The sequence below is a fragment of the Rhinolophus sinicus genome, chromosome 3, assembly GCF_057876585.1.
Source record: "Rhinolophus sinicus isolate RSI-liver-muscle chromosome 3, RSI-T2T, whole genome shotgun sequence".
NCBI classification, from domain to species: domain Eukaryota; kingdom Metazoa; phylum Chordata; class Mammalia; order Chiroptera; family Rhinolophidae; genus Rhinolophus; species Rhinolophus sinicus.
In genome coordinates this window covers 157,549,274-157,562,618 of record NC_142503.1, presented here as the reverse complement: position 1 = coordinate 157,562,618, position 13,345 = coordinate 157,549,274, and the positions used below count along the sequence as shown (strand labels likewise).

The following is a 13,345-nucleotide window of genomic DNA, read 5'->3' as shown; positions in this document are numbered from 1 at the left end:
CTCCATAGTCAACCCTGCCTTCAGACCTCCTGGTAACCCAGGCCAATACATTCCCTCTTTTGATTAAGTAGCCTTGAAGTGAGTTTCAGACAAAACCAAAGAATCCTATCTAGTTATATCACGTCAGATTCTATTGAAAGTTGGCAGGGTAGTGACTCATGCAATAAACAATGACACTGGCTGTGTTCTACCAGGAGTCACACAGATATGTTTCTTTTCCACTGTTAGACTCTAAGCAATTGGAGGACACAATTCATTTGAGCCATCTGTATGCCCTCCGTAGTGATTCATCCAATACCATGAATTTGGTAAATATTCTATGAACATTTTACAAATACGAATTCTTTTTATTGGATGGGGGGAAGCAACTGTGAGAAAAAGGGCAAATAAAGATGTGCATGTTCCTATCCAGCAGAATGTCACCCAGAGATCTCACAGAAAACTAATACTCCCAGCGATGTCACAGATCTAATGCCCACCCCTGATCAACAGCCCACAAACCACATACACCAGGCTGAGACGCAGACTGCTTCACCCTTCGAACACACAGTGCAAATAAAACACAATGTCTGCAAAACGCCAGGACAGATCAGAGCGAACCAGTTTACCACGGATGAAATTCTGAACAGCTGGCCAGAGCTTCAGACAGTGGGAATATCAGCTGTGCTTGTCCTGCCCAAGAAGCCCTGCTCCACAATGACAGAGACAAATCACTGCAGGAATTGAGGGTGAGAACATACCTATCTCTAAGTTCCCATCCAGTGTGTAGGGAAATGTGGGAAAGCTGGCATGTGCACACCCAAGGCGGTATACCTCACTAGAAACAAGACACACAGCCAGTTAGAGAAAGATAACTGAACAACTTTCAAGATGCCTCTACCAAGCTGTACCTAAATGGCACCTGAAAACAGTGTGTCTCCCCTCGAATACCATTATTGTACTTCCTCTTATTTAAAAAGTAATTTGTAAGTGCAGGAATGCCTAGTTTTGCATCACCAACATATTCCTAAAAAGCAATGTTTGAATCGAATTAATGTGATTTGCTTGCCTTTATGAAGATTCTATGAGAACTTGTATTTGAAACATCATGTTGTAGTGTTTTTAAAAAGCAAAGAATTGCCCCCAGAGCAACTTGTGTTATAAATTACTTTTGTACACTAGTTTTCCTTAGAGTGGGCACACCTAGAAATCTCTTTCACCTAATTTAAAATCAGTGTCACCTCTGCATGCTAGATTAGGTAACAGGGAGCCAACCTGCCTCCAACACTCAGAGGAGGGGATGGAGACTCGTGATACCTGCATGATTGTTGTGGGAGTAGATGCTCCGGAGGCACTGACCCCTGAGCCCTCTGGGAGGTGACTGAGCCTGAAGTCCATCCCCCCAGTGACGCTAAGCGGGCCAATTGGCCCACTAGCAGTCCCCTGTGGTAGGTGTGAACTCGGGACAGCTGCTTTTCTGCTTGAGTGACCCAGCTTCCCAACCAGAGCGGCCCTAGTCCCTATCCGACAAAGTCTATGGGTTCAGCTTTTCAAAGGATTCCCTGAGCTTTCCCAGGATCCTTCTAGCGAGTAAGTTTTGAGAAGCTTAAACCACATTAGGCTGGTTTCTGTTGCTGGTAATCATAAAAGCCTATGCCAAGTCATCTGCTAAGCAGCAGCTAATGTTTATTAAGTGCCCATTATGTGAGCACTATTCTAAGGGCTTTGTAGGCATTATCTCAATTAATTCTCACAACCTTTTAGGTAGGCTCTATTTTCTCCATTTTCCTGAGGTTTGGAGAAGTTAAGTAACTCACCCAAGGCTACACAGTAAGTAAACAGTCGGGATTCAAACTTTTATCACTGTGACAGCATGAAAGAACTTGTCATAATATTTTGTAGCTCCTCCCAACAAGAGGTAGAATCAGTCACTCTACTCTGAATCTTGGCTTGACCACGTGGCTTGCTGTAACCAACAGGACAGTAACAAACCTGAGATAAGCAGAGGCTTACGCGGTGCTGGAGTATTGGGATTACCCTCTTGCTACTGAAACCCTAAGACCATCGTGGGAAGGAAGACGCAAGGGCGTTAGCCTCCCAGATGATGTAAGAAACCGGGGAGATCGGCCCTGCCAGCCTACAGAATTGTAGAAAGGAATAAACTGTTGTTTTAAACTACTAAGTTTTGAGGTGGTTTATTACACAGCAAAAGCTAATTGAACTAATCACTAAGCTATCGCCAGCAAATCAGTATCAACAGCAGGGATAAGTAGAAATTTGGAGCAGAGAAAAAGCCTTTTTATACTTCCTCATTTTTTCTCAAGGACAGAATGAGAAGAACAGCGTTTACATTTCATCAGGAAAGAATATATTTAGAGCAGAGGAAGAATTTACTGGCAGCGAGGAGGCCTAAAGACAGAAGCAGGGAGACGCCCTCTCCTTCTCACCCTAACTCAGGTTTCCAGGACTCATCCATTCATTGTGCTTCTTGCTCAGGAGCCAAGTGGTGCAAGAGAACCATTCCACAGGCCAGGCCTCACAGCCAACTCTTTCAGAACTTCTGGAGAAGCCCCCCACACAGCAAGAGTCTGAAGAGCTAATAAGCAGCCAGGCCAGGTCGGCCTGCATACACATGCTGCTCACTGGGGCAGAAGTCCTTCTGGTGACTTCCCCCTTCTTTGGCTCGGTAAGTAGTGAACTCTCCACCAAAGACATCTGTCCAGAGACCTGTCTGGCTCACAAAGTAGCTCTTCATGCCAAAGAGTAATAACTGGTGGAGCCAGACAAGAAATTCCTGGGAAAGTGGGGGAGCACCAGGCTGAAAAGAAAAGCATGCGGGTTATTCCAGGAATGAGCTGAGACCTTCCTCTCTAAAATGGAAATCAAGTTAGAGCTTTCCATCAAAACCACAGAGAAGGCACATGGTAGGAAAAAAACACAGGACTAGATTAATGACTGTGTTACGAATAGGAGACATGAGTTCCTGGCCCAGTTTCACTGCTAATTCCTGTGTGTTCCAACAAAAAGGTATTCACACACCTACCCCTTTAACAACTCTTTAAGGAGGAGCTATTTTCTGCAATTATGTTAGGGACTGGAAAAACAAAGATGAATTAGACATGGTTCCTGATTTGAGGAAACCCAAAGCCTACCAAGAGAAATATATAAACTCTGTGAGCTTTGGTTTCCACAAGTACAAAATAGGAAAAATATACCTATCTCACAAGGTTGTTTGAACAACAAATAAGTACCATAAAGCACATAATATGGTATTTGGTATGTAATAGGTCCTCAATCAATAATGACCATCATTTATTACAATAAGAAAGAAACGGACACTGTGTCAAAGGAATACAGAGGAAGCGCACTTAACGGGCTGGTTCATGGGAAAGCTTCTCGGAAGAAGAGATGGCTGAGCTACTCATAACATTATTACTGTTAGCTAATATTTATTAATGATTTATACGACAGACTATTTAACTCTCAAAATTATATGAAGTATGTTATTGTTCTTTGGCATGACTTGTCCTCAATTACAAATGAATAAACAATTCAGAGAGTTTATACACCCTTTGATGTAAGCAAGTCAGGATTTGCACTTCCACTGGCCGATGCCCCAGCCACAGTGCTGTACTTAAGGGATGAGCAAAGGTATGATGAGTACGAGGGGAGGGGTGGGGATCAGAAAGGAGGCATTCCCAGGAAAGGCAGGAGGAGGAGCACACGAAGGTGCAGTGCCTAAAAGGAACTTAATCTCACTCAGTCTCAATTTCTTCACAAATTACATAAAGGAATAAGGAAGGCAATTAGCATCTGTTAGGCTCTTCTATATGCAAAACACTTTGCCAGTTGCTTTCTTTTGTGACATCACAAATCCTCACAGCAACCTAGAGCAGGCATGAGGACTCCATTTTATGCCTGATGTAATAATGGCTTTACTCCGGCAGAGCCTTCTAACGACACTGACCTCATGGGTACCTCTCAGTGCAATTCCGTATGTCCACTGCAGCCCTAGCACACGGCCCCATGCTCAAGAAGTGTTCCTTCTTCTCCTTTCAGCTACTCCTATTTCCCAGAAATAAATACACTAAAATATTCTAACATGGAACTCAGAGGTCTTAAAAAACCATAGATTAAGGGCCATAAAGCTACTGGGAGACTGCTGTCCCCTCATGCTATACCATACTTCCTACTGATACTTTCTTAACTGCCAGTGAAAAGAGGACAAAATGGTAGCCGTTTTGCTGCAGGAAGAAAGCAGAGGCTTTCTATAGTTTTACTTTTTAAGTATATGATTGATGCGTTTTGTTTTGTTTTTCAATAAATTTTATTGGGGAATCTTGGGGAACAGTGTGCTTCTCCAGAGCCCATCAGCTCCAAGTCATTGTCCTTCAATCTGGTTGTGGAGGGCACAGCCCACTGGCCCATGTGGGAATCGAACCGGCAACCCCGTAGCTCAGGGCTCACGCTCTAACCAACTGAGCCACCCGGCCGCCCTTAATTGATGTATTTTGAAAAAAATGTATACATCTGTGAACGCACCATCAAACTGAAGATTTAATATTTTGATTACTCTAGAAAGTTCCTTCATGACCATTTGAAGTTAATTCTCACTCTACCATTTCCGGTTTGATGGGTTGATGATTTAATTTTCAAAGAAACTATCAAACTGTTTTCCAAAGTTGTCATCCCTTTCCCTGGCTACTTTTAAGAATCTCTCTTTATCACTGGTTTTCAGCAACTTGACTATGTTTTTACTTTTCGGTTTTTTACAGCTTTGTTGGTATATAATTTTTATACAATAAATAAATCCATATAAAGTATATCATTTGATGAATATATATGACATCACCGCAATCAAGATTAGAAACCTATCTATCACCACTAAAAGTTTCCTCATGCTCCTCTGTACTTCTCTTCTTCCCCTTCCCTCATTCTCCAGGCAACCACTGATTTGCATTTTGTCACGACAGTTTGCAATTTCTGGAATTATATAAATGGAATCACATTATGTGCTTTTTGTCTGGCTCTTTCACTGAGCATCATTCTTTGAGGATTTACCCATATTGTTCAATGTATCGGTGGTCTTTGTATTGCTAACCAGTATCCTATTTATGGATATACCACAATTTGTTTATCCAGTCAACTGTTGATGGACATTTGAATTGTTTCTAGTTTTGGCTATCACAAATAAAACAACTATGAACATTCACATACAAGTCCCTGACTGGACATATGCTTTCATTTCTTCAGGGCAAATCCTGGGAGTGAGATGCCTGAATGTACAGCAGATACATGCTTAACATTTATGAAACAGATAAGCTGTTTTCCAACATGATGTACCATTCCAATAAAATGTACCATTTTACATTCCCACCAGCAGTATGTGAGAGTTCCAGTTGCTCCACATACTCAGTACCATAGGGTCAGTCTTTTTAGACACCGGGTGTTTTGTAATGTAATTAAAACCACAATGAGATTTCCCTAATAACTAATGACGTTGAATACCTTTTCTTGTGCTTATTTGCCATTCATGTATTTTCTTTAGTGTCTGTTCAAATCTTTTACCCATTATTTAATTGGGTTGTTTATCTTTTCATTATTAAGTTGTAAGAAGTCTTTATATATTCTACATAAAGTCATTTGACAGATACACTTTTGCCAATATTTTCTTAGTCTGTGGCTGGCCTTTTTGTTTTTATCACTGTCTGTTGAAAAGCAAATGTTTTTAATTTAGATGAAGTTGAATTTATTGATTTTTCTTTTATAGTTTGTGCCCTTTGTGTCCCATTTAAAAACTCTTTGTTAAAACACAGGTCACTAAGATAGTTCCTTATGCTGCTTTTAGTTTTATAGTTTTAACTCTTTTCCAGTTAGGCCTATGATCTACTGAGAGTTAATTTTTGTGTATGGTATGAGGTTAGGTTTGTGCATAGGATATCCAATTGTTCCAGCATCATTGGCTGAAAAGATCATTCTTTCCTTACTAGTCATTTTTATTGCTGACTACTATTCTATTGTATGGAGATACTACAATTTATTTATCTCTTTGCCTATTGAAGCACATTTTGATTGTTTCTACAATGAATAGTTGCTTTAAACATTTGTACACGAGTACACATTGTAATCTTTGTTAAAACTCAACTGACTATATATGTGTGTGTCTATTTCTGAATTCTTCATTCTATTTTATCTATTATGTTTAGCTTTATACCTATACAACAATGTACTGATTACTATATCTTTATAACAAATTTTGAAATCAGGTAGTGTAAGTCCTCCAACTTTTTTAAAGTTGTTTTGGCTATTCTATGTCCTTTGCATTTCCATATAAATTTTAGACACAATTCGACAATTCTATAAAAAAAGGATGCTGGGATGTTCAATGGGATGGCCTTGAATCTATAGATCAATAAAAGCAAAACTGGCACGTTAACAACACTAATGATGGTGAAGGTTGCACAACAATCTGAACGCATTTAACACCACTGAACTATACACTTAAAATTGGATAAAATGGTAAATTTTATGTTATGTGTATTTTACCACAATTTAAGAAAACAAATTTTAATGAAGAAAATGTCTTCTAAAATTTAGAATGTACCACCCAACGTATGGCCACTCGTAAGCTGGCCAGTCAATTCCACCAGTCCTCTCCAGTCCTCTCCAGTCCTCTCCAGTCCTCTCCAGTTCTCTCCAGTCCTCCTCCACCCTCCCTCTTTACTCCTGTCACTGTTAGCACACTGCAGCTGATGTGACATGGTCGAGAGCACTTTCTGTTTTTCTTTCCTCTGACTTCATCTTTTTTTAAAATAAACTTTATTGAGGTATAATTTATATTTTAAAAAATGCAGCTACTTTAGTGAAAAGTTTGACTTTTGATAAATGCATATACCCATGTATGTATCACCATAATCAAGATGTAACATTTCCATCACCCCAAAATGTTCCCTCATGTTCCTGTGAAGTTAATCTCTCCCTAGATCCTCAGGCAACCACTGATACTTTTTGTCACTATAGATTCGTTGTTGTTTTCTCTGTGATTTTATATAAATGAAAACGGTTCGTACTCTTTTGTGCTGGGTTTCTTTCATCCAGCATAAATGTTTTTGAGATTAATCAGCTGTTATGTGTATCAGTAGCCTGTTCATTTTTATTGCTGACTACTATTCTATTGTATGGAGATACTACAATTTATTTATCTCTTTGCCTATTGAAGCACATTTTGATTGTTTCTACAATGAATAGTTGCTTTAAACATTTGTACACGAGTCTGGGTGGACATATGTTTTCATTTATCTTGGATTAATATCTAAAAGTAGTATGTCACATGGCAAGTGCATGTATACCTTTATTAAAACAAACCAGAGTTTCTTTTATAATCAAACTCACATCCAGTCAGTTAGTCATGACTTTGGGCCTATGTAAAATCTACTCCGTGGCAGACAGTGACATCGGGGGCTGGGTAATTAAATCCTAGCTGAGCCTCTGGTCCGGGCTTGCTGCGCGACTATGCCTATCACAGCTTCAGGTATCAGGTGAACCACAGACCAAGAAGATGGTGGGACCTGCTGCTCCAGTCATCAAGCTAAATCGTCAAAGACTTGTAATAAAACTTAAAAATACTATTAAATGGCTTTTACACCAAAACACAAAAGAAGATGCAACAACTTCTAGATTTCAGCTAAAATTTTAAAAACAACAACTAGCAAGTAATTTCTTACCTCTATGCATAATCTTGTGCTTCTCCCTCAGATATGTCAGGCCTTTTATTACCTAGAGGAAAGAGAATGTAAAGATATGGAAAACTGAAATACTGGTGTATAGAAAATACTCAATGTCTCTATTTTAAAATGATCTAGAAAATATTCCACCTAACATTACAAATTTACCTTTTTTTACTTTTTATTTTGTTTGATTGTTTTAACCTGCCTTATCAAGAAACCATCTTTTTACATGGCATATAGAATATTATTTTTAAGTAAAATTGATTATTGCAAGTTTAAACAACATTAAAAAATACTTTGCTTGAATTCATTTCTTTCTAAACCTGAAATCTAGAAAGAGGCTTTCTGATATCACAAATCAGAATTCTTTTGGATACTCTTTCATATTTTTCAAGACAGATTTTAATATAGAAGTTACTTTTCCAGTTTAATGAGAGAGAGAACATTGTATCCAGAATCTAGATAGGGAAAATTCTAGTGAGTAAACCCCATTTTCTTACAAACTTCCCCTTTGATGACTTCCTAGCTTCCTCCCTTGTCCATTTCCTACCAACTCATTAAGTTATCAATAAGGGGACCTGGAAGAAAAACTTCACAGTATACTCACAGCAATGCTAACTTTTCCTAAAATTTGTTCAGGAATTCTTCCAGCTTTCTTCAGGACTTGATCCAAGGAACCCCCATCCTAAGAACAAGAATACCAGTCCATTTAGTGACTATGTTTCTAACTAGTGTTTTAAGTGTTAAACCTCAGGAGGAAAGTGAATCTCACAGGTGGCAGATCCTCCTAGAAGGGTACCCTTTGGTTTGTTCCAGATACCAAATGTCATATAAACGCAACACATTGTGGGGGCTATCAAATAACTAGTAACTCAAATCTTATGAATAATCATTAAATAAATTACTAATTCAGTGGCCAAACAAAGGGCTTGATTTGCACTGAACTGACAGCATAGTGTAGTGATTAGGAGGGCAGGTTCTAGAGGCAAACTGTCACTTTGAATCCCAACTCTTCTGCTTATTAAGGGACTTTGACCAAGATACTCAACTTATAAAATAGGGTTGATAATAATTGTAAGGCTATTATAATAATCATAAGGCTATTATAACTATTAAACAAGCTAAAACATATAAAGCACTAAGAACAATGTGTAGCATATAGTAAGAGCTCAATAAATGTTAACCATTTTATCACCATCATATAAGTCACAAATTTCATCTGGTATTATCCTAACAAATCATAATTAATAAACATTTTTAAAATGTCATGGAAAGCAATAAATTCTTTCCACGAATCCCACAAAGTGCCATGGGCTATGTTAGGTTCTATGGGAGACAGAGATGTGAAAAGGACCTAGTTCTTGACCTCAATAAATTTACAAACTAGTGCAGGAAATATATAAATCTCAATAAAATATAAACCTGAAATCTTCAAGAAATGCTTCACTCAGGGAACTCTAACATGTCAAGGCAGAAATAGGTTCATACCCTATGGCTTCAGGTGTAACCAATTATCAGCTGCAATTTAAAATTACCCCCAAAAGTAGAGAAAATTCCTGCAAACTCAGACTGATTTTCTAAAGTATCCTGTCTACACTAAGCAGTTACCATCTTCACTTATTTATTAATCACTTCTGTGTACAGCACAGGGATATGTAAGGAATTGGGATGGAAAAACCTATACATACATACAGAAAAAAAAAACACACTCTGCTTGGGCAGACAGGACCTATTCATAAAGAGGCAAGGCACCTTAAATCCTCCTCTGAAACAAGGTAGGGAACAACTGAATGCCAAACATTGCTACAGGTGCTCAGAGGAGAAGCAATTCCTGCACAGAGTGGCTGAGGGAAGGGCTCACAACAGGAGTGATACAGAAGCTGAACCCTGGAGGTGGCAAGACCAGAGTGATGTTCCTTTCAGAATCACCAGGGCCCTACAATGTAACCATGGAATGCAAGGTCACAGAACAACACGTAACATGATGAACTAAAGAAGGACAAAGAAAAATCCCATTTTTATAAAAGTGGAAGTGTGTGTATGCTCACACAAAACCAGAACATCAAAACTGTTATCAATTGTTATTTCCAGGTGAGGTAGTAAGACTATCAGGGATTTTTGTTGTATGACAGGTTCTTCTTTGGGCTTTTCTATTGTTTATAAATTTTCTACAATGAATGTTTTACCCTTTTTAATGATGAAACTCATTTATGAAAGTGAAGAATTAAATCCTTAAATTAACAGTTATTTACTGAGTACCCATTTTGTGCAAAGGCACTGTTAGGTAGATACAACAACGACTTTCTTTGTAAAGGAGGTGAGAAAATAAGTAAGATTCATTCAGGGATATAGACTCTCAGGAAATGTTACCTAAACAATGCTAAAAATAGATTATCAACTTAAATATTCTATGCTGATAAGAGGATAGTTTGGGCCAATCATTTTCTGTCATGTCAACTCTGGATCATGGATGCTGATAGAAAAAGAAATGAGTACAGGTGTGGATCCTCAAAATGCACACTAACACCCCTGAATATGTCTGCCTTCTTATCATAATAAACTCCCCAGCACAACTACCTAATGGTGGGTCAGTCCACCACGGAGCATGATAGAGGAGTCCAAAATTCAACCTAAAAAATCAAACATGCTATAATCTCCACACAGATACAAGAGTAGAATTATGAATCTAGAACCAAAGAGAACTCCCCTGTAAACACACTTACTTTCCAAGAGCCCTTCTCAGGCTGAGGCTTGAGGCATCCTACGAGCCTGGCTCCCTTCGGGATGCCACAGGCCCCTGGTGGCCAAGTCAGGACACCACCACAGCTCAGGTAACCAAACCCAAGTCAGAGTCAGCCAGCTCCTAGAAATCCCTAGCACCTCTCAATTCCCTTTACTGATGGAAAGAGGAACTCCAGTGCAGAAAGTTGCGGGGCCATTTCTACTTTGCTTCGAACTGAATGTGGCTTCAGGTCCTTGTTTGAACGGCTTTGCCTAATTCTCAGGGAGGACTTCAATCACGGTAACAAAACGATTGTGTCAAAAGCTGATCCAAATGAAGTAGAAACGCTAACCTTGTGGTTCTCAGGTTCCATAGCCGAGGAGAGAGGGCAGCTCCGCTAACTGTCTTGGTTTACACTTCCCCTGGGAGCTGTGCTGAACACTTGTTAAAAAAGAAGAAACCTTGGCTCTTTTCCCTTTAACCTCCTTCTGTGCTATACGCAGTTACAGTGTGAACAATGGAATTAGCAAGATTCCAGAAGCATGAACCACAGTTAGAATCACCTAGAGTTGCCTGCAACTCACCTCACAACCTTTTAATTCTACTTCACTGTTGCCAAGGACCTGCCTTCACTGACTAAAGCTGCTGAAATTGTGCTTATTTTTAGAAGCCGATTATTAACTAAGTCAATGGTGCTTTTGTGAAGGTTTTCTATAGGAGAGACAAATGCTTTATGGGGGGGAAAAAAAAAGAGCTCAAAAGCTTTTACTTCTGCATGAGAACCATCAACCCTGCGTCCCCCGTCCCCTTGCTGCCCAGCGACCACCAGAGCAGGAATCTAGTTTCCCAGAGACAAGAGCATCCCTGTTCTGATCAGGGAGCACTCATCTACCCTGGGGGCTCAAAATGCAGCCTGGGCAGTGCACACACAGCTTAATTCTAGGGAAGTCAGCCCCTGGCCAGTGCTATAGAAGATGGGGCTCAATGAATGCTGATGACACAAATTTACTTCAAAATGCATCCAAAAAATGATTTAAACAATGGATAGCGGGACAATATGTGGTAAAGCAAAATATGGCAAAATGTTAACTAAAGAATCTAGGTGACGGATTTACAGTGCACATTATATAATTCCTTCAACTTTCCGTGTGTTTCAAATTTTCATAATAAAGTGTTGGGGTAAAATGTTAATGACAAAGAATATCACAAAGACTGTGACACAGAAAGGACCAAAGCACCTCAGAAGCTGGGATATGGTTAATGAACAGAGCTCTGCATGTCAACACCTTCGAAATGTGGCAGCTGAGGTCAAGCAGAAATCCACACGAGAAGTAGCAGCCAGCAGTCAAGTCAGCCTCCCGTCGGGGTGGCGGATGCAGCTCTCCAGCAGGAGGGCCTGCTCAGGGAGAGTGTCCAGAAAGCCACTCTGGTCCTCAAGGCTGCTTGGACTTCAGGCCACCAGTGCTTCCCTACAGGGTCCCGTCTCTGGCAGCTCTGAGCCTTTCCGGTAGGAGTAACAGACTGTTCCAGCTGCCGTCGGAGACTATATACACCCAGGCACAGACTCTGCCCTATCGCCGACCCCAATGACTCTCCCACTGAGCCCAGGCCTGACTATGCCTCCCCATCCTTGCTTCCCTCCTTGTCGTTCAACACCTATCACCTAATAGATGTCAGACGCTGTGCTTGGCCCTCAAAAGGGTTTGGCCCTCCCAGCCTCTGACAGCCAGTTTTCCAGGCTCAGGCTCCCCAGGGTAATTCCAGAGATACCTTCTGCTTCAGGAACTTGTGTGGGAGGACCTCACTATTCCCACAGAGCCAAATCCATTGAGGGGGAGAGGGAGGATTGACCTGCAGATACTGGAAATGGGCCAAGAGAATGGGAAACCAGCCCTGGTCATGTCCTGTCATCTTCTCCTCCTGGAGGGGAAGGCTGGAAGGATGGGGGTGGGACAGGGCAAGGGGTACAAAGGTCAGGATCAAATCTATGAATCCCGAGTGAACAAAGGAGGATTCCAGAATGGCAAAGCCTCAAAACAGGACAATTTAAGATAAATAAAAAAACTGTCCCCCACATGGCAAGAGGCCACATAAAGCTAATAAAAAAGATTCCAGGAAGGTCTGAATAAATGAATAGGCTCCTGCCTATCAACATTTGGGGCCTAATCATAACCTCTGAAGCTAGCACCCTAAAATTCAACCACATTCGCCCCATAAATAGCCTCCTGGTTCCCCTATTAAATGGAGAATTCTGGGTGGCACAGACTTGGAGGAAAAATTTTCCGATGGTTCAGAAAACAGCAAGTATGAAATGACACATACCTGATGCTCAGAAGCCCGTATGTCCACAATGGCACCCCTCACTCGAGGGAGCCCAAGAACACAGCCATCCAACTCTAGCGGGGCAGAGATACTGTTCTCAATGTTTTTATCCCCTCAGCAGTTCACATGGCACCTTGACCTTGCACATAACAGACACTGAAAATAAGTGTTTGTGAAGCCGAACCCATGTTGATTAATGTAAATCCTGACGAGCTACAAGTGCCAAAAACCATAGAAACACAGGCTGCTAACACGGAGAGGATTCCCTACAGAAGACCTGGCCCAAATACTTCTTTGCAGAAATGAGAAAATCCTGAGTGTATGACTTGCAAAAGGTAATGGAGAGAGTATGAAATTGAAAGAAAGCAAACAAATTAGACACTGGTTGGAGTTCAGCACAGACACTGGTTATGTGACTTAGGCTAACCGCTAAACCTGTCAAGCCCTTACTCTCTCCATCTGCCATATGGGGTAAAGGACAGGGAATGGAGTCAACAATCCATCTCACATGACAAGGCTGATGTGATTAATAACTTACATAATGTGAAAAGGACTCAGCAAGCGGTGGAAGATGCAAAAGCCAGTTGCTTTTATG

The 13,345-nt window shown here is 40.5% G+C and overlaps 1 protein-coding gene across 2 annotated transcripts in view; it reads right to left on the bottom strand.

The window, feature by feature from the left end:
- The window catches only part of MAP2K1 (mitogen-activated protein kinase kinase 1), a 70,651-nt gene that overhangs the window by 19,690 nt on the left and 37,616 nt on the right, over positions 1–13,345 (bottom strand). For both annotated transcript variants that reach the window (XM_019725605.3, XM_019725606.3), the window contains exons 4-5: positions 8,314–8,391; positions 7,704–7,755 (exon numbers count right to left, since the gene is read on the bottom strand). In XM_019725605.3, the coding sequence (XP_019581164.1) occupies positions 7,704–7,755; positions 8,314–8,391 (130 nt within the window). The remainder of the gene's footprint in view (positions 1–7,703; positions 7,756–8,313; positions 8,392–13,345) is intronic.